This window comes from Lycorma delicatula, chromosome 1 (genome assembly GCF_047948215.1).
Source record: "Lycorma delicatula isolate Av1 chromosome 1, ASM4794821v1, whole genome shotgun sequence".
NCBI lineage: Eukaryota > Metazoa > Arthropoda > Insecta > Hemiptera > Fulgoridae > Lycorma > Lycorma delicatula.
The window spans coordinates 337,700,796-337,727,424 of NC_134455.1; the positions used below are offsets into that span (position 1 = coordinate 337,700,796).

The window sequence follows — 26,629 nt, forward strand, 5'->3', positions numbered from 1 at the left end:
TTTTAAACCTTGACTTCCGTTAGAGTGAAATTAATACATTTTTATGCAATATTATGAACAGAGTAAATATGATATTCATATGCTTGCAATTATAATTAGCAGTTAAAGGATTTCACAGAAAATATTATAAATGTTGTACCAAGATCTTGTAAGACAAACACTCACTCATATTTCCTCATTTTGTAACTGTTAGTAATAAAATGAAATCATTTACAATTTTTTTTAATTAGATCAATACAGTTGACTAAATTAATCATGTTATTGATATTTTTTGTTGCAATATTTTATTTATTTAGGAAATAGTTGTGTGGCCAATGCTACGACCAGATATTTTTACAGGATTGCGACGACCTCCAAAGGGAATACTTTTATTTGGTCCTCCTGGAACAGGAAAAACACTCATTGGTAATTAAACTTATTTGTAAATTATTCCAAATTAAAGAATGTGTAATTATAAGATACGCGTATATATTACCAACATCATTTGTGAAATACTTTATTTCCCTTTTATGTGTTACGTTACTTTTGTTATGACATATTCTTCATCATTTATTGAACATTTGTCTGATTTTTTCAATATTTTTGATTTTGCAATAATTTACTTGTAAGGCTCAATATATTTTGTATATTTATTTATATTTTCTAATTAAAATAAGTAGTTTCTATCTACCAGTCCATTTATTTATTACTGAAAAACCCTGGTTGAATCTTGACATGATTTTTGAGTTATATAAAAACGTTCATGACCACACTTGTTTAGAGCCTGGCATCAGATGTTTTATCAAGTAGATACGCTACCCACTCTCATCTGATATAAGGACATGTAATTTTTCTTTTTCTATTTCTTTAACCTGTAGTTTCTATTTATTACAGAATTTTTTCTTATAATTTTATTTTTTTCTGAATAAGTAATGGCTATGTAAGACAATCTCATATCTATAATCAAATGATTCCTTATTTTTAATTAATCAAGAAATATTTTTATAGCAGTTTGCTATAACCATTAATGAAGGTTAGTTGAATGCAAAATAATTTAATCAAAAAATCTTAATATAATTTTTTTTTTGATAAATAAAGTGTGATGAAGGTACATTTAAAGTAAATTTCCATTGTAGTTAACTATTTTTTTTTGTGTTTTTTTTATTGACATTGAAATCATTAGTTAACCAGTAATAGTAATAATTATAAAATCAATTACATCCAGCTAATACTTCTTAAGAATGAATTTCTTGAAATAATAAATTAAAGTTATTTATTATAGAAGCATCACCTTCATCATCATTTAGTATTTAGTTAGATTTTTTTTATATATTCAGGATGTTAATTTTTTTCTTCTTTTGTACTGTTTATTTATATTTAGTCTTTATCCAGTGAACTTTTATTCATCCAACTCAAAAAGTTTTCTGTATTCAGATAATTTTGAATTAACATTGAAGTTATGTGTTGTGATTCCACAGCATATGACTACTAGCTCTGTACAATGGGTTAAATCCTCCTAATAATACGCTAAGTTAATCAAAGCTTCACTGACTTTTAAAAATATTCCTATGACTCTTAATTAAAAAATTTAGTATTATATGTAAACATATCTAGATTTTCTTAGCAGAAGTTATTAAATCTTCATTAACATAATTAGATACATAAGGTAAACAAAGTGGAGAACTCTACTTTTCAGAGCTTTGGAATCTTATGTGTACCGACATTCAACTATCCAATCAAACATAACTATTCACTATCTGTAAAGTACTCACTTGATCAGATTCCTTTTTATTATTGTTATTGTTGTTGTAACTGTTGTCATTAATAATTGACACTGAAAGCTACACACTGATATTTAATTATGAAGATGCTGTAGATAAAATGTTTTGTTAAAAGAAAATCCTTGCTGGAAATTGAACCCAATTATATTGGAAGCGTGTATGCTGACAAGGATTTTCTTTTTAAGAATAAAGTGAATCGGTTCTAAACTTATTGTAACATGGCTTTTATTTTCAGCCAAGTGTATTGCATCTCAGTCCAAGTCCACATTCTTTAGTATAAGTGCTTCTTCACTGACATCAAAATGGATAGGTGATGGAGAAAAGATGGTCCGAGCTTTATTTGCTGTTGCAAGGTATTTTTTTACTTATAATAATTACCATTTTTTCATGGCAATTGAATTATGTTTAAAATAATTAATTTATGATTAATAAAGCAGACATTTAACCTTAATAGTTAATTTAATATAATGATCATTAGATATAGTTTTTATTAATGAAATAAAAAGTAAGTAAAATTTTAAGTAAGGTAAATGTGAAGATGAAAAGAAAATGTAATACATTTCTGAGAATGCTCCTTTATCCACAATTCAGGTGATTAGTTGTATAATTAACTAATTTACAGTACTGCACAAATTATTTTTTCCAGATTGTTCTAAACATTGTGTTTTTGAACGCGACATATGCTATTTTTTTCTTTCAGGAGAGGGATTGAAGTATATTTTCATGAGTTGATCAGTAAGGAAATATTTTTTTATTAACTTTTTTTATGATCTTGAGCATTCTCTTTGCTAATGATATTTCAATATTCTATTAGCACTGTTGTAATAATATTTTGACCAAATAACAAAAAACAAAGCAATGTTAATAGTAAGGAAAAAATAATGAAAATGACATTTACAGTTTACTTATTATACTAATTTTTAACTTGATAGATTTTTTCATTTTTAGCAGTTTAGCAATAAATTATTATCTGCTTTTATAGAAATGTAGGTCTTTCTTGTTTACCTATTCAAGCATCATAAAAATATGCCTCTTCTCATGTGTATGTTGTTATAGTAAAAATTAATTTTATTGTAGTTAAAGATTTTTCTTTATAAAAATTGTGAATAATTTTAATACTGTCTGCATCATTATGGCAATACACCTATAGAGTAAACAAAATATTTATTTTAAAGTAAGACGAAGCAGAAAACAATATGATTGCTTGTGGCATTTCTCTATTTAACCCTAATTACTACAGGTAGATTACAGTGCTAAAATTAAGTTATTTTCAAATCCTGATATTCCCGGTATCAATCACTGAGCTGAGAAAATAGTTTGATACTTATGAAAATTCAGAACTTGAAAAGTTTAAATTATAGTTTAAAGAGTATCCCATATCATTTATGTAATGATATGCAGTAAATTTGAGGTTCTGTGGAGATTTACAATAGAAATTCTATTTATTTCCACCACTCTGGATTTTATAAGCTAAAAATGTAAATTGAACTGTAAACAATACACACAGATTTTTTTTGCAATAATAAGTAAGCATATTTTTTGAGTTAGATATATGACTTTTATTTTATTGTGTATTATTTTATTCTGATCATTTTTTTCTTAGGGTCGATCAGCCATCTGTTATATTCATTGATGAAATTGATTCACTTCTTAGTAAACGAAACGATACTGAGCACGAGAGTTCACGTCGTATTAAGACTGAATTTCTTGTACAGTTGGTAAGTTAGTTTATATTTTCAATTAATTTTTTTAACACTTAAAAAAATTGATGACAATTACCTTTAAAGGTCTACTTATTACACACACTTATACTTACAACACATACTTACAAACCATGCTTATTTACAGCACATTCAACCACTTTATGCAGTATAAACATGCAGCTTTCAAATAGATATTAGATCATTTAACGCATAAACCTTGCCAGACGTCAACTATACTAGATAACTCTATACATTAAAATATCTGCCTTAGGTTAATGGTTACCCACCATCCATTTTAGACAACATATACTGCATAAAACACAAATAAAATAAAAGACAAACCTAGCGACAGAAAATACATAACATTAATGAACCAGTAGTCTTACAAAATTCTCAACATTTTCAGAAAAGAAGGTTATACATTAATCATACAGATTACTAAACAAAGCATGCTGACAATTATTGCAGCCTACATGTATACAGATTAAACAGCAATAATTCCATTAAATATATTTTGACAAATATATTTTAATTTTTAAATATGATTTGACAAATTTTTTAGAAGATTCACCATCACAGATATTAGGAAAACATCAGAATCAAATTTTTTAGATCATCTCACAGAAACAGAATATACATACAAAGCCATGATATGTAAATTTTAGAAATATTAACGTATTTGAACAATATGAACTTTATAAACACATAATATTTGAGAAAACATTTTAACTAAAAAGATCAAATATATATCAATTATATTATTTGATTGCATGTTTAAGGTGTGTGACATTAACCACAGTGCTTTTGGTAACTTCATAGAAGGTATTGGTAATTTTTTGCAACAGGTTGTTTAAAATAAAACATTATTATTCTGAAATTGGGTCAATTAATTTGTTATAATTTTAAAAATACAATGCCTAGCGTACTTATCAGACAATATGTCAAGAGGAGTTAATATCAGCTTTTAAAATTAACACACAACATGTTGTACATGCATCATATTTTTCATGAAAGCTTTGAAAGTCTTGTTTATTCAGATATAGGTTACATATGACTTCTTCAACTTCTCAAAAATGATAATGCTATCAGTAACTTAATGTACTTAGGTTTTCTGGAATAACTATTCCAGTCTTCTGATTAAAAAGCAATTCAGTTACATGATTTTGTATTATTTAGTCTTGTTAAATAGGTATTGCGGCAAATAGATGAAGAAAGAAGCATTTGGAAAAATATAGTTAAAAGAAGAGACAGACTTATAGGCCACATACTAAGGCATCCTGGAATAGTCGCTTTAATATTGGAAGGACATGTAGAAGGGAAAAATTGTGTAGGCAGGCCACGTTTGGAGTATGTAAAACAAATTGTTGGGGATGTAGGATGTAGAGGGTATACTGAAATGAAACGACTAGCACTAGATAGGGAAACTTGGAGAGCTGCATCAAACCAGTCAAATGACTGAAGACAAAAAAAAAAAAAAGTTAAAATGATTCTTGTTGTTGTTGTTATTGTTGCTGTTACTCTTTCAAACAAGAATAAGTTTTAAGACTTAATAAGCAAGTTATAAAAATGTAATAAAGCCTTATATATGGTAAGCCCCAAATTTTGACATGTTCTTGTTCACTCAGATTCCATGAGTGCTTTATAGGCAGTTAGTGACATATACTCCAGACACTCTGTTATTTGTGAGAGTCAGTGTGTTATTTTGCAAATGACTAGATGTAATACAACAGTGAGCTTTTGTGGATCCCCAGCCATATAGCAATTTCAGGCAATGAGTGGCAGATTGAGGCTTGTTTTCAACCTCCTTTTACCAATTGTGTTGCTGTTAATGAACTTGTCTGTTTCCTGAGGAGGGTAGTTCATGATAAGTGGCAAAGTGAATGCTGCTACCATGAATAATAAACTTCGCCCAATAAAGAATACTGTCTCACCATGGAGCTCCTCATGCAGAAATAATTGTGAAGAGGAGGTTATTATCTACCATTTATGAATAGCACACACTAGGCTTACTCATGGATATCTGATGACTCAAACAGATGCACCAGTTTGTGCTTGCTGTGACTGCCAGCTAACAGTGCACCGAATCCTTGTGGGTTGTATCTGTTACATGGCATTGCATCACAGCTTTAAACTAGTGGCTAATATACAAACTACTATAGATAGAGGAAAATGAAATGTTATCTTCTGTTTTACAATTTCTTAGGGTTGTTCGTTTATATTCAAATATATAAATTACTGTAGTGTGTTCCAAATATTTGCTGTAAAGCAGATGGCAATTTTATTGTTTTGAGATATATAATGTGGTGTATCTTTGTGTTTTTATGTCGCTTTTAACTTACTTTCAGACTTTTTACTTTGATGATATATTTTTGCGTTTCTGGGTTTTTAATTTTTAATTGTCCATTTTTTTAACATTCATTTTGTACAAGAAATACATTGTGCCTGGACGATGATAATATGAAAGTGTTTTTCATCCTGGAAAAAACACACCGCAGGTGACCCCTTGACAGTAAGTCATTAGAGGTCTTTTAAGGAACACTCCACTGGCTGAACCAAGCAACAACAGAGTTCAGAGAAGGCAGCATTTGGATGTGGGCTGCCACTTAGAAGATAACATGCGATCAGAACCATTGGAATGCCCCAACACTACACAGATAAACAAGAAAAATACAAAGTCCAAAATCAAACCAAAGCAACATTTGGTTGCTACATTTCCACACGCAATGTAAACTCGCTCATGAAGACTGGTAAACTAAAAATAATAACTGTGGATCAACACAAAATTCTCATTATGAGTTTGTAGGAAATAAGAAACATTGACCAGGACACCATGGAATACCAAGTATATAGGCTTTACAAAGATATACGGGGGAAGAGAGTGATGACAAATTTCCCACAGTTAGGAACAGGCTTTTTATTATTCAATCTCAAAATAATAAACATTATACAAGAATTGAAGTTAGATTCCCTAATTATCTTAACACTCAGCCTAAAAGCAGCTAATAAAATCTACACTATAATAAACTCCCATGCACCCACTAATAATAAAAATAACTCTTCAAAAGACCATTAAGCAACAGAAAAGTTCTGGGATCTACTCGATCTGACTATAAATAACATCCCCAAAAATCATGTTAAACAATTAATGAGACACTTCAATGCTCAACTAAGCAGAGAAAGAAGATACTCACAAACACTTAAGTCAACGGTAAAATTCAAGGCGAACTGAATTGGAACCAATTGAGATCAAACAACACTATGCCAAGGTGTTTTTAAAAATGATAATGCTGTATTCACATTATCACCAAGACAGGATGCAGATGGATGAGAGAAATAAGACAGGATCTGAAGGAAATTGGCCTTATACCAGATGACACCACAGATAAGTTAAAATTAAACAAGAAAACCAAGAACAAAAACACTCCCTTCACACTCACAAGATAAAACTCTAACATTTTCAACATTAGAAAGAGCACAAAGATCGGAACATATGAAAAAGTACTGGGAGGACTGCAAGGCCCAAACAGTTCCATCACAGAGACTTGGATAATGGACTGATGAAAGTGATCCTATGCAGTCATAAAAGACAGTAATAATAATAAATGTCTACACTTAATGTTACATCCAGTATAACATTAAGTATTAAAAATTGCTATATTATTTATTTGTGTATCAAATGACATGGCATCAATATTTAAGTAATGATTCTTTTGACTAATTGCCTTACCAGTTGATGCTTTACTCAAAAAATAAATAAAGACTTTTTTCTAACATTTAGTTCTCTGAAATTATCTATGATCTTTAATACTATGTAGCCATTTTTTGTCTACAGGATGGAGCAGCAACTGGTGAAGAAGACCGTCTTCTTATTATTGGAGCTACCAACCGTCCACAAGAATTGGATGAGGCAGCTCGGCGCAGACTGGTTAAAAGACTTTATATACCTTTGCCAGACCACAAGGTAGTACAATGTAAATTGAATAATTGCAAAAGAAATATATTTTAATCATAACAATAATTATTATGAAAAAATCCTTTATTATTTATCTGGCTATTTAAGTAACCCTTTTACTTTTATATAATTTTCAGATGTTAATTTTTTTTTTTTGTATGATCTGAAGAAGACAAATTTTATTTTATAGTAAAAAGTTGAATGCAGATATAAAGTTAAATCTTTCCCTTCAAAGTTGAGGCAGTGTCTGTATTTTATTCATTGTCTCATAACAGAAAGGAATACATTAAAATGTTGGCTGGGGTACTGTTACATGTATTCTGTGCAGTTTCTGTATTTTTGTCAGTCCTCATTTATTTTTTTTTGTCAGTATAAGTAATTCTAAAGGCTAAATTCTGACATCAGGATTATATTTATTCCGGTTCAGGGTGATTAGTACTGCATCATTTCAATATAAAATTTACAAATAGTTCTTTCAATGACTAACAAATAGCATTAGAATAGGCAAAAGAATACAAGATACGAATCTCCTTTCTTTCTCTGTTTAGCCTCCGGAATCATCGTAAGGTATTACTTCAGAGGATGAATGAGATGATATATATGAATGTAAATGAAGTAGTCTTGTACAGTCTCAGATCGACCATTCTCGAGATGTGTAGTTAATTGAAACCCAACCACCAAAGATCACTGGTACCCACGATCTAGTATGCAAATCTGTATAAAAGTAACTGCCTTTATTAAGATTTGAACCTTAGAACTCTTGACTTCAAAATCAGCTGATTTATGATGAGTGTCCTGTGATATATTTGTGATATGAATATCCTGTAATGTATCAGTGGAAATGCAAATACCAGATGATGGGGACTAGTAATATAAAAATTACGTACATTAAAAAACGTATCTCCACCAATATATTATATGTTGTACATTACATGCCCTAATTGTTATTACATTGTGACAAATGTAAAGCATCTAAGATGTAAAAGGCTTCAGTTTCTGAGAATAATGATATTCACTAAATAACCACTTCCTGTGGTAATCTGTATTTTGAATTTAGCAAGATATAATAATATTATATATATATATATATTAATAACATATTTTTAAAACAATGAAATTTACAGTTGCATCATAAAAGATCTTTATAATAGCAGCCCAAAAAAAATTAGATATTATTCTGTTTTTAAGCACAACACCAAAATAAAAAACTTTTCTTTTAAAAATAAAATTTATAACTAAACTGGTGTTTCAGCTGAAATATTTATAAAAAAATTTTGATTACAGAATGAATAAAAAAATTATTGAAAATAATAGGTATGTTGACAATATCATAATATGTAAAGAACACTTTTAATAAACTATATAAAAAAACTTATAACAAACATTAGTTTTCTTTACATAAAGAAAACTTCAATAACAAACTAGAACATATGCTTGATATATTTCAAAATATAAAAATTCCTTTCGGCATGCTGGAAGGCAGAGGTAGATTTCACCGGAAAATAATAGAGGTAGGTGAACTCGGATTGTATGAGTTCGTATCAAACATTACTTCCAGGTTTTGTGGACACTGTGTTTTCTCATTAGACTACAAGCTATTGCTAAATTTATTTAGACTTCCTTATTATTTTTCCAACTGCTTGACAACACACCTGTTTGAGGATTAGTGAGAGATTGTAGGTTTGTCTCTGTTAATTTATAAAAAAAAGACAATGTTTTCAGAAAATTTTATTTAAAAACATGTATAAATGTAACAACATTGATGTTGAGAAAACTTTTCACACTCACATTGAATAGTGCACTTTGTAGGAGAAAGAAGACACTTCCTTTGGGATGACTTTTCACGCTCACAGTGAATAGTGCACTTTGTAGGAGAAAGAAGACACTTCCTTTGGGATGACTTTTCACGCTCACAGTGAATAGCACATTTCATAGGAGAAAGAAGACATTTGCGGTGGCATGACATGTCGTGCACATGGTGAATACTGCGTTTGGTAGGAGAAAGAAGACACTTCTGTTTGGATGACTTTTCACGCTCATGTCGAATAGCGTGCTTTGCCTGTGTCATAAGGTATTTCTGCTGCTTTTCCTTGACCTTCTGAAGACGAGCCTCCCTCTGACGACTGAGGCTGGAATTGTCTTTATCTATGTCCATGGTCCTTCACCAAATATTAACTCACCTGTTTGGAGTTTTTTTTTGCTGTTGATAAGTTTTCTTCTTAAGTCTAGACATATTTACACACTTTGACATTAAGCAAGGATAACACAGAAAAATCACACTTCTTGGCAATAAAATATTGTCACTTGCAAAAATTAAAAAATATACTCAGTACTAAGTCACGGCAGTTTAAGTGCGTTGACTTCAAATTCACTCAGTTTGACAATGGTTTCATATGTAAACAAGTTTCACATGTTTAGCATATGGGAAGCCTCTTCTTACAATTCCAACAATATTTTGGTGTCATCCCTTGCCATGAGGGTTGCTCATATCGAAAATCATTTAAGACAAAATTTTTAGGTAATATTTAGAGCGCTAACGACCACATTAAACAGATTTGATCCTGTGCCTATTAAGGGAAATATGATTTTTTTGGTCCTTGAAACCTCATTTTTTCCACCACTTGGTCCTTATCCAAAGAATAGTTGGAGCTTTAAACAAATTCAATATTTTACTTAATAAGAAAATTATAGCAATACTTTTTTTTACTGTTTTTTTTTTTTGTTTTGGTCATCCCTTGTCATAAAGGTTGGTCATATCAAATGTTACAGACAAAATATTTAGGTAATGTTTACAGGACTAACAACCATTTTAAACTGATTCAATGCTGTGCCTATTAAGGGAGGTATGATGTTTTTTGACTTCAAAACCCGATTTTTTCCACCCCCTGGACCAATGGTTGGTCATATCTAAAAGCTTTACTTAGATAAGTTTTAGGCCCTTATCCAAAGAATAGTAGGAACTTTAAACGAATTCGATGTTTTACTTTAAGAAAGTTATTGCGATATTTTGTTTTTTCAAAAACCCCCCCATTTCAATCACCATGGTTCGATTTTACCCATTAATGAACTCGATATAGATTTTTGGTCGTTGTATTTTATATATCAATTTGAAAGTGATGGTGAAAAATTACGGCAGTTATCGTGTCCACAAGAAAGTGAAATATATATGTATTTATGTGTATATATAAACTTTTGGACTGATAGTGGTTTTGCGGTATGGGGGATGTGAAATGTGAAGATATGTTGAAATTTTCCGAAAGTCAAGTCACGGTACCCATTACAATAGGTAGATTTATTATAAAATCTACCTATACTAATAAAATGTATATATGAAAATAAAAAAGAGAGCAGTTAATTTGTAGATGTTAAAATAATGAAAAAAATAAAATTTTACATTTTTTTAAATATTTAAAAAATCGTATAATAGTCAATAAAAATTACATTCACACAACTGAAAATAAAAATTTTGGTGTAGATTTCAGAGACTAAAAAAATGTTATAAAGAAATTAACTATAGTACAGATCTTTACAATACCAAAAAGATTTTTGATTTAGTTTAAAATTACAACATTTATCTCAGACATCCAATCTTTACCTTCTATAACAGAAAGAGGAACTAATTAATAACTTTTATAATGAGATCATGCTGTGTAAATAATAATACCTATCTTAACTGTTTTTAAATAATATATATTTTATTTATACTTTGCTTATTAACATATAAGTCAAAATACTTATTTCCTTTTTCAACTTCCAGGGTCCCAGACCAGTATGTTAACATTTTTTCATTACATTTCTTTAAAATAATTTTCAAGTTTATTGTCTTAAAAACCGATTTATTTTTGTTAATGTTGTGTTAGAAAATTAATTATTGCTTACACTAAAAATGTTGTATGTAATAAGTACAATGAATAAAAATGTTAGAACCTATGACTTCAGATGTTATGAGTTATTTGCTACATTAATCGTATCAGTTATTTTTATCTTTAATGAATCATGATTTAGTGATATCATTGTATTATTAAATTATCTAAATATAAAAAGTTTTCTTTAAATAAGGTGTTTTCTAAGCTCTTGTATGGGGCTTACCATTATTGGTCTGTAAATGTTTATGAAAAGAAGTAAAACAGAAACTTTTCTACTATTTTTTCCATGATCTTTCATGCACAAAATTTCCAGGGTTTCAGCACCAGCAAAACAGATCAGTTGCACTCAATATTTTCAAATATACTCATAGGTTTCAGAAGATGAAACTATATAAATCTTCAGCTACATTTTTCCAAAGTTAAACCATCCCAAAAAATTGTACCAGTAATGCATAATTTTATTTTTATTTTTCTCCTTATAGCACTTATGATATGATATATTTTGTTACTAGTTTCATAACTTTAATAAAAATTTAAAAGAATTTAATATGTTTTCGATGGGCATGATCCCCTGGAAGGATATAGAAAAATATAGTCTTCAATTTTTAAAATGTCAAAGAGTTTTTTCCCAGGCTTTCTATGTTAAAAAAAAATTTGATGTAAAGACCACATGACTTCCTTGCACGCCTATTAAATTACATATACACATTTTTTTGCTGCACTTCATTTAAACTTATTTCATTTGAACGTGAGATACGATCTTCCAATTTTTTAATAAAGTGAACAGTTATACAATTGCTGAAATATTAGATTTAATTAACATCAAATATTTATAGTTATTAATTTAACAATCTTACATGAAATATTAGGATAGAGTAAAAGTCCCTTTATTACTCACATTATTCGATCAGTATTGTTTGTATCTTCATGAGTTGCTGATTAACAAAAGTTTCAGATTTCTGGTGTGTTATAAATTAAAGTTAATAATACTTAAAATATTCCATTTAGTGAACTACTGTATACTGGTTACAAATGTTAACTTCGACCTAATGGTGTAAAATATTTATTTTTTATTATTGGATTATTTGGTGAATAATCATAAATGAAAAATAAACAATTGTACAGGAAAAAGAAAGATAACATGAAGAAATATATTTCAAAAAAAAAAAGAAGATGAATATAAAGAAAATGTTAAGAGCAAGGAAAGAATAAAAAGATTAAGAGAAGGTGATAAATTTAAAGAGGAAGAAGACATTAAAACCAAAAAAAGAATAAAAAGAGTAAGAGAAGAAGATAAATATAAATAAGAAGAAAACATTAAAACCAAGGAAAGAATAAAAAGATTAAAAGAGGATGATGCATATAAAGAAAGAAAAAATTTGAAAACTAGAGAACATGTGTGTATACAAATTAAGATCAGAAGAATTATATCAATCAGAGAGTGATTAAATGATTAGCAAAATAAAAAAACAAATAAACGAAATGATGATCAGCTTCGACTTAGGGAGAATGTTAACTGACAATATCAGCGGAGTAATGAACTAAAAGATAAGAATTTTTTGCAATTTATTAAAGATCGGGCATGTATACTTCAGTGTACATGTTGTTCTTGTGAGGGTATATTTTTCAGTCACTCTTTATTTAATTTTAATTTAGATAAAATTAAACAGAAATCCCAGAATAATTAAATTAAATTGTACAGAAATTAAAGTAGAAAATCCAAAAATAATATGATTCTAAATTATAATTTTCAATTAATATTAGATTATCAGATGTCTCACCAAATCTATTGCATATACACATGTGTATTAATGCCTATTAAATTATATATACCCTTTTTTAAAAGTATATAAAATTTTATTTCATTAATAACTTTGGATTTTATTTCATATTTTTTTTTTTTTTATTCTTTAATTATTTATCATAATTTTTTTTTTACAATCAGTGGTTAATAATTACCAAAAAAACAATATATATAAATTTAAAAAAAAAAGTTGAAAAAAGGAGATAAAGTCTGATTTGAACTGATGTGCAGTTCTCTTCTAAGATCCAAATATTTCATTAATTAAAATTTTATTTGCCTGTAACTCTGGAACCAATGAAAATAAGTATCACTTATGAAATATCATTGAAAAGCTCTCAATAAGGACTTATTGCAGTTAAGAAAAAGTCCACAATCCTGATTTTTTTATTTATTTTGGGGTTGTTTGGATATTTGGATTCAGCTGATTGTGATTGAAAGGGAAGCTGCACAACTAGATGTTAAAACAGTCCTAAATCCAAAATTTCAACATCCTATGACTAATCGTTTTTGAGTTATGTGAGATACCTATGTACATATATACATATGAATGTACAGATGTCAAAAATATATTTCCATTGAAATCTGAAAACCGAAATTTTTCGCAATCACAATAGTTCCTTTACTTCGTACAAGGAAGTAAAAATGAATCTGAAGGAAGTGTATGTATGTCACAGGTCATATGGCCAGTGACACACTTGCACTCAATTTTTTTTTTTTTGTAAGAAATGGAATATCATGAAAAAAAACATTCTAACCAATGTATATTACAACACATCTATTTCACTAACTCTCAGACCCAAACTCTTGGCCATAAATAGACCTTGGAACAACAGAAATCTAGACATCTTTCCTAATCCTCAACAAATGAAACTGAAAGGAAAATCACATATATAGGAAATGACTTCTATAAGGGGATATAGTCTGAGAAAAATGTACATACTTGCAGTACATTTAATATTTGTTAATTTTTTAATTTGCCTCCTTACTTTCAATTAGTGGAAAAATATGGTAGAATATAATAAATATAAATTCTTATACATACTGATGCATCATCAAATGAAATGTAATTGTTCATATAAGAGTTCTTTTAAATAAAACAGACTCTTCTTATGGTGGCTGCTTTCATTGCAAGGCCACTTTGTTTATATTGACAGTATCAATTCCCATTTCTAAATATTTGGGACTTCAGTTATGTAGAGTTAGGTTTCACATATTTTACTTCTTCCTTTTTTTCATTTCCAATCACGGCCAGTAAAACGGTCTGCATTTTTTCTGCTATAAAGACTCATTCTTTCTACAAAAAGTTGTGGGGTTCTATGGTGCTTAATGTTTTCAGTATTAATTCTGTAAATTTATCTATCCATTTTAGTTTATACTTGAAAACTACAATTTCCTACACTTTTATTGCTATATCCACTCCTTTAATGAAACTGAATAAACAATTAGGGGAGTAGCTAGCCCCCTCTTACAGGTAACTGCAGCCCAATTTGGTTAATAGTTATATGATTTTCAAGAAAAGTGAATCAAAAAGTCACTATTTTTCACTCCTTTGCTTACTTAAATGTATTAAAGTAGTCTGCAATGACTGTAACTCCTTATAAAAGTCATTCCCTAAATTTTTGATTTTCATTTCAGTTTCATTTTCTGAGGATCAGGAAAGAATTCTAGACTTCTTTTGTTCCAAGGCCTTCTTATGCGCAAGAACTTGGGTCTGAGAGTTAGTGAAGTAGAAAATATGTGTTGTAATATACATTGGTTAGAATGTTTTTTTTTCATAATATTTCATTTTTTACAGCCTTTGTTTTAGTTTACAGTAATTTTCCTGGTTTTCCAGAATCAAGTAAAAACAAATAAACTAATTTATACAAATTTGGGGAAGTGACTGTGATTGAAAGTTTTACTTAAAATATTATAAAACAAAAAATGCCTTATAGGTTACTCTCCTGAGATAAATTGACTTGCTCTAGATTTAACTAATTTTCAATTTTTTTTTATTTACATTCTTGGGGTACATTTCAAAAGTATATTTCAATAGATAAAAGTGAAACCTTAATATGAAAAATTAATCCAAAATGTAAAAATGTTGCTTAATATTTTTAATTGAAACATTGTTTAGTATTATAAACTACTGCTCTTATATGACGTGTAAAAAATCTTTTTAGTGTTTACTTCAAATCTCATTGAAATTCTCGGAAAATTTGGTGTATATTTTCATATATTATTAGATGAAGCAAATACTATATATTTAACAGTAGATTTCTTCAGAAAGTTTCCATGAAAGGCTTCTTCTTTTTCCTATTTAACCTCCGGTAATTACCTTTCAGATAATAGTTCAGAGGATGAATGAGGATGATATGTATGTACATGAAGTGTAGTCTTATACAGTCTCAGTTCGACCTTTCCTGAGATGTGTGGTTAATTGAAACCCAGCCACCAAAGAACACCAGTATCCATGATCTAGTATTTAAATCCGTGTAAAAATAACTAACTTTACTAGGACTTCAACACTGGAACTCTAGACTTCCAAATCAACTGATTTGAGAAGACGTGTTCACCTCTAGACCAACCCGGTGGGTTCCATGAAAGGCTGTAATAGTGTTGGTATGTCTAGGTAATATTTAAATTGTTTTCTCTTTGGTGCAGACAATATTAACATCAATTTGAAATTCATGAGCTTAAAGACTAAATAAAATCCAGATAAAATCCAAATAAATGCAGATTTACCCAAAAAGTTTGTAGGATCACCCCACATCCTACAAGGAATATACAAAATAGCAAATCTACATAACTCTTTGTTATAATCTACTTAACCTCTTTGTTATAATTGAAAAACGTTTTTCTATGAAAGGCACATTTATCAACCTCACCACATTTAGTGTCATTTCCTATCATGTGTGGAGATTTTTTTATAAGAGAATTGTTACCACTTCCTAAAAAGAAAGTTACGTAAACTGTACACACCCTTCTGATTTTTTAACTGAGTCAGATAAATTATTTTTTAGTTTTATTGTGTATGGTACAAAGACCCAGATCCCCTGCTGTATATTTTAATTCGCCATTACTCTAACTTTAAAAGCTAATACAGACTATATTAAAAAGTAGATCATCTGAGAACATCAGCAATCCTTGTGTGCTGATGTTTCTTGTTTCAGCATTGTGCTAACACCACTATAAAAACAATAAATTATCTTTTATCTCATTCTGTGTGCAAAAATATTTAAGTTGGTCAGTAAAATAGTATGGCCACTTTTGACTGGACTTCACACACTATAACCTCTCAGTAGTGAGAGGTCTCAGGTGAGCACCAGTCTCAGTTGAACAAATCCTTAGGTTGTATGAGTGCCAAAAATCACTAATTAGTGAAGTTCCATTGTCAATATTTTCTTGAAAATATTTTTTTTGTGTGGTAAGTTATGGTTTTTAAATTGTGTATTTTTAAATTATGAGCTTGTGGGAAACAATGTGTGGAAACTTTTTTTGTTTGTTATTTATTGTAATGTGTTTCTTACAGCAGAATACGCCAATTAAGTTAAGTTCTACATGTACAATATTACTTAATATGAAACTAGAAAATGGTTTAATTTTGGTTTTCTTTTGAAATCACTATAAAATCGTGCGATTTCAAAAGATATGTAATTTTATTTATATTTAATAACAATTATTATTATTACAACCAAAAGCAGCACCTTCACAAAACCGTGACTTAACACTGAATAGAAATTGCAATAATACCAGATGGAGAACTGATAAGAACGGGTTTGCAAATAATGGACATACTGTTTGAAGATAACATAAAAAAGCTGATTTACCTTTATCTTTATCTTTACCTTTGAAACGATAAGTAATATTCATTTTATGCCAGTTAATAATAGCTATTTCGATTTGAAATGAATTGGAGATGGGTACATAATAATAGGAAGCCATGAAAATAAATAAATTAAAAAATTAGAAAATATAATACTGTATTTTAATAATAATTGAATATTAGAAACGAAATATAACATTTTAAAATTTACTTTGGTCATACCTATAAACATTTTGTGTTGTTCTGTTTTACACATTTTTAATTTCATAAATCCTACTTTATTACAGATGTTTATCTAGAATTTATTTAATACTGTTAATTTATGCTGTATTTTAAGTGATTTTTTTTTTAAGAATATTAGTGGTACTTTTATTGAAAATTACATACGTGTAGTTTTTTTTTTTTTTTTTTTTTTTTTTTTTTAAGTAATTTAGTGTAATAAAGTTTCCTCTTTAAAATCATTTGAATTTAATTTTATTTATTAATATATAAATTAAAATTATATTATAGATATATGCTATTGTCATTTAATGTTTACTGTTTATATTTTATTCATTAATTCATTTTTGTTATAAATGAAGTATAAGACTATTATAATAATAAATTCATTTTTTTTTTGTTGATAATATGGATCTAAAATAAATATTCATGAATTCATATTACTGTTTCTTATTATAATTTTTCACCACCAGACAGCATTGAAAGAAAGTTCTATAGTTCAAATTATATTTACTATTCTGAAATTGTATAGTTCTGCTGTAATCGATCAAAGAATTATATTTAATTAAACTGTATAGTATTTTACAGATTAATTTTTTCTAATAAATATACACATGCATTATAATGTATCGATATGTTTTATATTCGACCCAACTCACAGTTATGAACAATAGAGTTTTCATTGATTTTTTTTTTAAATAAGGTAATTGGGCCTATGTAATACTATGTAAAAATTTATTTTCCTATTAGATAATATTGTAATTATTTCAATTTTTCACTGTTCACTTATTAATTTTGCTTTATCTGTTTAATTTATATTATAACAGTAAATTTTTATTTGTCGTATTGTTAAACCTCTTGTTTTCTGATTGTTTCAGGCAAGAGTTGAAATGGTGACTCGACTTATATCAAAAGAGAAGAATAGTTTGACTGCAGAAGAAATAAAGTACGTGGCTGATATGACTGATGGCTACTCTGGTGCCGATATGAAAATTTTATGTCAAGAAGCTGCTTTAGGACCAATTCGATCTATTTCTTATAGTCAGATTGAATGCATCAGTTCTGAGGAGGTTGATTACTTTTAAATATGTTGTTTATTTTAATATTTAGGTTATGCAGATCAACTTTATAAGTTAAAAAAAAAAATGATTCTATGTAAAATATGACATGATTTTTTTGAGTTTCAGAAAAAAATGGGGGTTTTTCATATACTGAAGCAGCTAGAAAAAATATATGTTTAATTTGTATAATGCAGTGTTTTATGTTTTTGTATAATGCAGCATTTCCTTCAGTTTATTTAATAACAAGTACTTCCATCGTATAATATAACAAGCCATTCAGACTGATTGATAGAGTTTTGAGGGATTTTGTATATTTGAGAAAACTAAGTAAAATAATACACCATCACTTTTACTTCGTTCTTCACGTTTTTCTTTATTTTTATTTAGCATCTGCGACTGCTGTTAGGTATTGCTACAGAGGATGAAGTCTATTGCTTCAGATGAAATCTCATCCTCTTATGTAATGTGATTCATCACATCTAATTCAGGATTTTATGATCAAACATGGAATTCCTCAGGTTTACCAGTAAACATCAGGTTCACCAGTAATGGCTTCTTAAGAATTGTGGTTATTCCCAAAGCTGAAGATGAACTGAAAAATCTTGATTTGGTAGCTGGGATGACATAATAATGAACGTGACAGTATAGCTGGTAGCCATACCAAAATTGTTTTGTATCATGACAGTTTGTTTCTACATCATAGCTGTAAAACTTCATTTATCTCCAATAACTTTTCTTATTTTCCTTAGTTTTTTCTTCAGATTCCTCTAAAAAAAAAATATCATATAGCTTGTTTATTTTTATTAATGTTTTTTTTTCATTTTCAAAAAAACATTTTACTTATTAAAAATTTTATTTAAAGTTTAAAACAAATTACACAATATACAGTACCTCAGAATGTTGGAAAGAGAATTCTGAGTTCATCGAGAACTCTATCAAATTATTTATTGCTTTTAGAATTAAGTAATTTTAATAATAAGAAAAAATTTTTGTTAAAATGACTTTCCACTTACGAATATTTCCATTTCCTTATTTTACAGAACACAATGACAGCTTGATAAGATTGTTACAAATCATTGCGGATTTTATTAATCTGGTTGCTTCAACATAATTCAAGCCATAACCTGCACAAGACCTGCATTTTTATTTAATTTCAAAAATTTAGAAATTTTCAAAACAGAGCTCAAAATAATACAATTCTCCCTCATAAAGTTTCTTAATTTTTTTTTACAATTTTTAATAACCATTATTTTACACCAATGTACTATAGGGATAAAAACAACAGAAATTTTCTTCACATAGGAAATGTCCTATGTGAAGTTTTTCAAATTTTATGAAGTTATTTCTCCGGAATAAATGTATCATTAACAAACATTTTCAGATGTATTAGTTTTATCATTCATTATTGGATTTTCTAAACTTGCATACATTTTTTTAATTTATTTATTATATTTTCTTCTACTGTATGCCTGAGTATTAAGATGTTTTCTTTATAATGTATTATTATGTGCAGATCAAAATAAAGAATTTACTTATTTATTTACCATTACCACTCGCTGGCCTCCATGGCATGAGTGGTAGCATCTCGGCCTTTAATTGAAAGGTCAAAGGTTCGAATCCCAGTCCGGCATGGTATTTTTTTATATGCTAAAAAATTCCATTTCCATATTTAACACACAATCTTTAAGCTTATGTGGCAATATTGTCAAGCAAAAAAAAAATTAGTTATTTCTGTAATTTATGTTAAGTAATTTTAATTTTAAAGACAATAATGATGATTGATTAGTCCAGATAGTAGATATAATAGTGCAACCTGGCTGGTTTATTTTGTTAGGAAAGGTTTATCATTTTTTCATCTTCCATCCCTTATCACCAAAAATTATAGTTTTTTAAGCACCAGGGTATAAAAGAATAGATAAATAACTGAATAATGATTAATTTTTTTGGAATCTACCCTTCCAAAAATAATATTATTTTGTCTCTTTTGTATATTTTACTTGTAACTAATTGATATATTAATATTTACTTTATTTTTTTTAATTTAAAAAAAATAAAATCTGATTGGAATGGTCAGCATTGTTTGTAGATTATTCATTTGGTGCCGAACACTCCGATTGGAGTGCTTGAATAACTTGAGGAATTTCAAATAAACACCTCAGAGATGGTTTTATTTTAAACACCATTTTATTTCAGAATTAATTTACATTATGAAACATATCAAAACGTTTAAGTAAAAACTAGGGTTTTCTGGACGTTTTTTGCATTCATAAATTGTTTGTGTTCTAATTTTATTTTTTCTACATTCTTTTCTGCTGCTTACTCTTTTGGTTGTTTTTACACCTTCTTTTCATTGAAATTTTTTTCTATTTTGGTTATGCTGTAAATGAGATTTTTTGTGATAGGACAAATATTTGGTAAAACTTGCAAAGACAACAAATTTCTGATTAATTCTAATCAGAAGTCATATAAACAACCATCTTGTGTTTGTGAAAGTAGACTGATATATCAATAAACTTAGGAGCAAAATAGTTTATTTGGATCTTGCTTTGATATAAATATTACCTTTAAGGTTCTCTAGTTCTCTGGAATACATCTAAAATTTGTGCTGACTCTAACATCGTAGTACATACTAAGACAGTATCGGGCCCTTTTTACAGCGTAATTGTAAAGATGTTATCACCATTGGCAGACTTAAATGGTCAAATTTACCAGTCTCCATTTCATATTAGAAACATTGATGATCACCCAGTCAACTGCCAATCATCAGTTCAACTGAGAAGCATAAGGTCTGGGCCCACCACTCCATCAGCAAATGTGGATTCTTTATTAACTTATTTGTACCTGTTACAGAGGAAAGATCATGCACCAGGATCTTGTGGAGTCTTAAAACATTAGAGAGAGATCCCAAAGAAGCATCTCTGAGAATTTACACAAAAAAAACTTCTAAATAGGAAGCTTGATGATATCCCTTCCAGTCACAGTTTTTTTTCTCTATTAAAATCTTATGAGATTTTTATTCCACCACTTAGGGTAGGAAACCCTAACTTTCAACAAAAAACATTTAGAGTGATTGCCATCAGTAATAGCATCTGCAAATCAGTAGAGAAACTTTTATGCTAGTTGTAGTAGTCCCAATCTGCTGTAGAATATAGATGTAAAATTTCTGAGGTCAGAGCTAGAAGGTCTTTTTAAATTTGCTGTCTTATTACAAATCCACTACTGAGTCATTAAAGAAGTGAAATTAGAGAACTCTGCCTATGTAAAAAGGGGATTTACACTTCCTAGATTCACAATTTTTGTATTGGTAATTATTTATATTATTAATTCCATGTTAGTAATTTCATACAAGTAATTAAGAAATTAATTACAGAAACTAATTAATGGACTCATCTGTATAGTTGATTCCACTGGATGTTCATAGTTCATGGAATGCATTTAATGTAACACTTCACTCATTAGATGTCCATTCACTTACATCTTCCAAGTCAGTGTTACAGAAATGATAACTCAGAAGAGAACAAAGATATGCATTTCATTCTATAACAATAATATTATAAACTAAGATTTTATAAATAAATTTACCTCCAGAAGATCTAATACTCATGATGTATTACTTCCTAATCCAGGGTTTTTATGTCAGGGTCCTTCCCTCCCTTATCCCTTCTTATCTTTTAAAGAAAATTAAAACAGCTTTCCTATGAAGAGATTTATCTGAAGGACCTTTAGCCTCTTCATTTTAAACTAAAAGGGTAAAACTGTCCCTGTATTGGTTAGGTATGCTCTGAAACCTGAGACTTTTATAGCCTGAAACATTGATCATCGACCAGTACCACAACAGTCTGATCTGTAGATGAATTTTTGTTTCATAAACAACAACACTACATTGAGAAGTTTTTTTCTTGAAGATGATTTATGTTCTACAAAGAATCTCTCCATCCTCTTTTCCACTCCCTTTAATTTTGTGCCCTTGCATGAATAAAGCTTTGGAATAGCTGCTCTAATCATGCCTTAGTTTTGACAGTCATACAGTTAAGGATAATAATACATTTCTTTATATAAAAGAGAGATTAGGCAAGAGTCCACTGTCAACTAAAAGCCACCCCTGGAGAGCCTCTATTAATCCTCAGAGCCACTCCCATGACTCATTTTAACAAACTTCATGACCTTTCTATATTTATTTTCTTCTAGAACAAGGTGACTAAGCATCAAAGTTATCCTCTTGGGCTATTTTACCCAGGGGATATACTATCAAGTCTAATTATGTTTTTCATCCATCTTGATGGAACCTCAACAGGCTAACTTGGGACAACTAGAGGAAATCACATTCCTCTTCTTTTTTTCATAGGAAAGATCTCTCTTTTTCCCTTTTGGCCCTGATCCTGGTTTTCTAAGCTTTTTTCTCTAAGTTCTTAAGGTCTTAGATTTCAATTAAACTGTTTCAAGATTTATTTGATTTCCTCCATAGATTATAGTACGAGAAGATGTAACCAATTGATGTGGACTTCCTGGATCTGATAAAGTAGTATGTAGTATAGCTTCTCTCATCTAAATAAAGACCATTGATGCAGTAGATTGGTGGGAGGAAAAAGGTTCCATATTCTTCACTGAAAAGCCTGAGCTGTCACATAGGTGGGCCTCAGTTAAAGTTATGGTTTCCATTCTATGCATATGGCCAGCGTTAATTTACCAAGGTGTAGGTAGATGGCTGATCAAGTCTCAAATATTTAAATTTAAAAGTTAACTCAAATATTCTTAAGAGTCTTAATTCTGTCTGGGTTTACCCAATCCCAGACAACATAAATGTGCCTCCCACATATTTAATTTGGGTAGGAACACGTACATCCGAGAGCAAGCGTGGCCTTGACATGCTAACCTAACAGTGAAGGTTTTGATAAACCCAGTTAACTACCTGTAGTAAACCTGAAGGGACTGACAAGGCAGAAAATTGTGCAACACCTTAGCTGAACAAATTCACAGGAGCCTTGCCTCGATCCAGTCGTCTAATCAGGAGAGAACTTAGTACACTTAATCTACAGTCATTTCCTAATGAAGTAAAGGAAATAGAATTTTAAGAAACTACATTGGAAATAGATTTTTTGAATAACAGATGACACAGATTAATAAAAAATTAGTAATACAGAAGATTAGATTACAGATGAATAAAAGATTAGTAAGAAAAAAAAGCTTAATTAGTGTAGAAAATAAATCAGCCAGTTCAGTTCACCCTGATCCTGAACGTAAGAAGAGAGGGGCCAGGCCCTCTCTTATAGTATAAAGCCAGGTCATAATAGCTTTACACATGTGTAGGTATACCAGATCCACCTCCTACTAAAAATTAAAGAGAAGGGCTTGCAAGAGGTTGAATTTTTGAAGACATTTTGCTTGTGCATATGGACATACACAAACAGATACACACCTATCATAAATATTTTTATTTAGTAACCTATACTGAATTTTATATTACAATTCTTTTGTAGGTTCGTGCTGTAACAATAGATGACTTTAAAGCAGCTCTTGAAAGAGTTAGATCAAGCGTCTCACCAGCCGATCTTCAGTGCTATACTGACTGGGACAAAACCTATGGGTCTGGAAGTATTTAGTTCCACATCAACATTTTGAAAATATAAAGGTTTACCTTATATACTTAATTCATTCTTATTAGCAAATATTCCTGTAAACTATAACTAGTAATTATTTCATTAAAAATAGTTCCTTTAAAAAATGTTGTATTAATATTTATTACCCGATTAATTTTTAGAAAATGTTTTGCCAATTTTTGTACCCCACTAATCAATCATTAGTTTCTCAACTTTTTATCAGTTTAACCTTTCAGCAACAAAAAACAGAATACTTTGTTACTGTCATTGCACAAAAAAAAAGAGTTTTTGTGGTAGAGAATCACTTTTTTTTTGTAACAATACTTCAAGAACTGATTTAGAACATTAATGTAAGCAAAAAGTTTGTTATACATATTTATTGGATATAATGAGTTTTTTATTTAAGGCTAGCCAAATATTTTACTTTGATTTCTGCTGAAAAAAGTGAAATGAACCCATGCTAAAAATCTTAGCATCCAAATAAAGAAAATCTATTTTTTGGCCTGAAAAATTGAATAACTGGTTTCAGTGTGATGTTTGTAATAGTTCCCAAGATAGTCGTTGCAGAGCCCTGTCAATAATTTGAAATTCTTATGCTAAGGATTTACTTTTTAACAGCTCAGTCATTACTAGCTGACCTTCATTATCCCTTTATAATAATCCTTTTATTATAGACATGCAGTTAATAATGAATATTAAAAAATAATAGTATAATAAAAGATATTATAACAATAAAACATAATTTACCGAATAAAAACTATTTCAAATTCAAGGTAAACTTATATTATCAGACTTAAGGTATAGCAGTAGAAGTCCTCGTTATCTGCTAAATTGGCAAAAATTTATATGCAGCACTTTGAAAATATTACCCAACACATTTTGGGTGTGTTATGTTGATGATATTTACCATATCATTTTTAATTAAAATATTAAAAATAAATATGATGCTATACCTTAAATAATTATAAAAAATTATATTCCTTTGGTGGCATGCTTAAAATTCACACATGAACAGAAGAATAATCAATCATATGATCAATTATTTAAATGTTGAAGAATTAATTATAAACCATTAAAAAAAATTCAAAGTAGGATATATGTAGAAAACTTATTAATAATAACATATTCCATATCGACATAAAACCATTATTGGATACATTACTTTATTGTATCAATTTATTGTACTTACAATTACTTATTTAGAAATATGATTCATAGAGTAGTTGTTTACACTGTCAATAATAGTAGGAAAAAAAATTATTAAAAGCACCATAATCCATATAACAGTAATTTTATAGACAAGTTATTCAATAAGTATATATGTAAAAAGAAACACTTACAAAAACAGACTTGTGTAACAATTAATCTGAATATGGACTTATTTTATATTCAGTTGTTTCCAAATTGCATGGCAATCTCATGGAATTAATTATATAGCCAAAAATAAGAAACAAATTTGATTAAATGTAGATCAGAAAACGGTTCAGTAGCGAGTTTCGGCTCACAAAACATTTAGTCCACTTTCTGCTCCCCTTATGAAATTATACTAAAATTCTTGGGGCACAAATAAAGGTTTTTATTTTTTTAAGAAAAACAGGGTAAAACATGAAAAACTTTTGTTGGAAAATGCACATTTTTAGGTTTGGAATAAAATAACTTTGCTAATTTACCAATAGACAAATAAAAATGAATAATTAACTTTGTAGAAGAGCATTTAATTAGGAGAAAATTGATGTAAATTAACGTCTATTAATATTAAACACAGATTTGAGAAGTTTAACATTAAGTAGAAACAAAACACAAACTGGATTGAAAAAGTAATATGATTTTAAACTAAACAATTTACATAAAAATTATAAAAATAAATTTGAAAGACATCCTTGTAAAACATTAAAAATATTTGTTTTTTATAGATTGGCAATAACAGTTGTTCAACAACTGTCTATATATATACATATTGTCTATATATATACATATTGTCTATATATATACATATATACATACTGTCTGTATATATAAATATTTATTTTAATAGTGTTTGTGCTGTTATTGTTCAGTCAGTCATTAGCAATGGATGGTACCACAAAATGTTTTTATTTGGATAGTTGATGGACATGTTGTTAATTTATGGTAAATTAAATAAAAATAGAGTGGTGCTTTGTCTTTCAAATTTATTTTTATAAATTTCAGCATTTGTATGTAAATTGTTCTGTTTAAAATCATATAACGTTTTAATTCAGTTTGTGTTTTGTTTCTAATTAAAGTTAACCTTCTCAAATTTATCTCTAATTTTAATAGACGTTCTTTACATCAATTATCTCAGAATTAGATTCTCTACAAAATTAACTACAAATTTTTATTTGTTTATTGGTAGATTAACAAAGCTATTTTATTCCAAACCTAAAAAAAAAGTATTTTAAAACAAAACTTTTTTATGTTTTAAAAAACATAGGTTTTATGTTTTTTAAAACATAAAAAAGTTTTGTTTTAAAATACTCTCACTTAGGTTTTGTGAGATAAATTTCTTAGATGAAAAACCACGAGGAAGCACCAAATTTACCCCTTGATTTGCGCCACAAGAATTTTAGTGTAGTATTATTTCACAGAGAGAGCAGAAAGCAGGGCTAACTGTTTTGCGAGCCAAAGCTCACTAATGAGCTGAACCATTCGCTGATCTATATTTATTTGAACTTTTTTCTTATTTTTGGCTATAGAATCATCTCTCGAGAGATTACTAAGCAGTTTGCAATCCCTTGCACACATAGGATGTTTATAAAAACTGTTTTAAAAATTCAGGGGATGGTCTCACATCAAAATAAAGAAAAAAATTTATATCAACATATGTCTGTAAACACTTAGTTT

General features: G+C 28.8%; 1 protein-coding gene across 1 annotated transcript in view; it reads left to right on the forward strand.

The window, feature by feature from the left end:
• Positions 1 to 23,884, forward strand: part of LOC142318376 (fidgetin-like protein 1) — a 55,230-nt gene extending 31,346 nt beyond the window's left edge. Inside the window, exons 8-13 of the mRNA XM_075354960.1 lie at positions 297 to 405; positions 1,996 to 2,113; positions 3,364 to 3,478; positions 7,296 to 7,424; positions 17,988 to 18,179; positions 23,648 to 23,884. Of these exons, the coding sequence (XP_075211075.1) occupies positions 297 to 405; positions 1,996 to 2,113; positions 3,364 to 3,478; positions 7,296 to 7,424; positions 17,988 to 18,179; positions 23,648 to 23,770 (786 nt within the window). The 3' untranslated portion in view covers positions 23,771 to 23,884. The remainder of the gene's footprint in view (positions 1 to 296; positions 406 to 1,995; positions 2,114 to 3,363; positions 3,479 to 7,295; positions 7,425 to 17,987; positions 18,180 to 23,647) is intronic.
• The last annotated feature ends 2,745 nt before the right edge of the window (positions 23,885 to 26,629 follow it).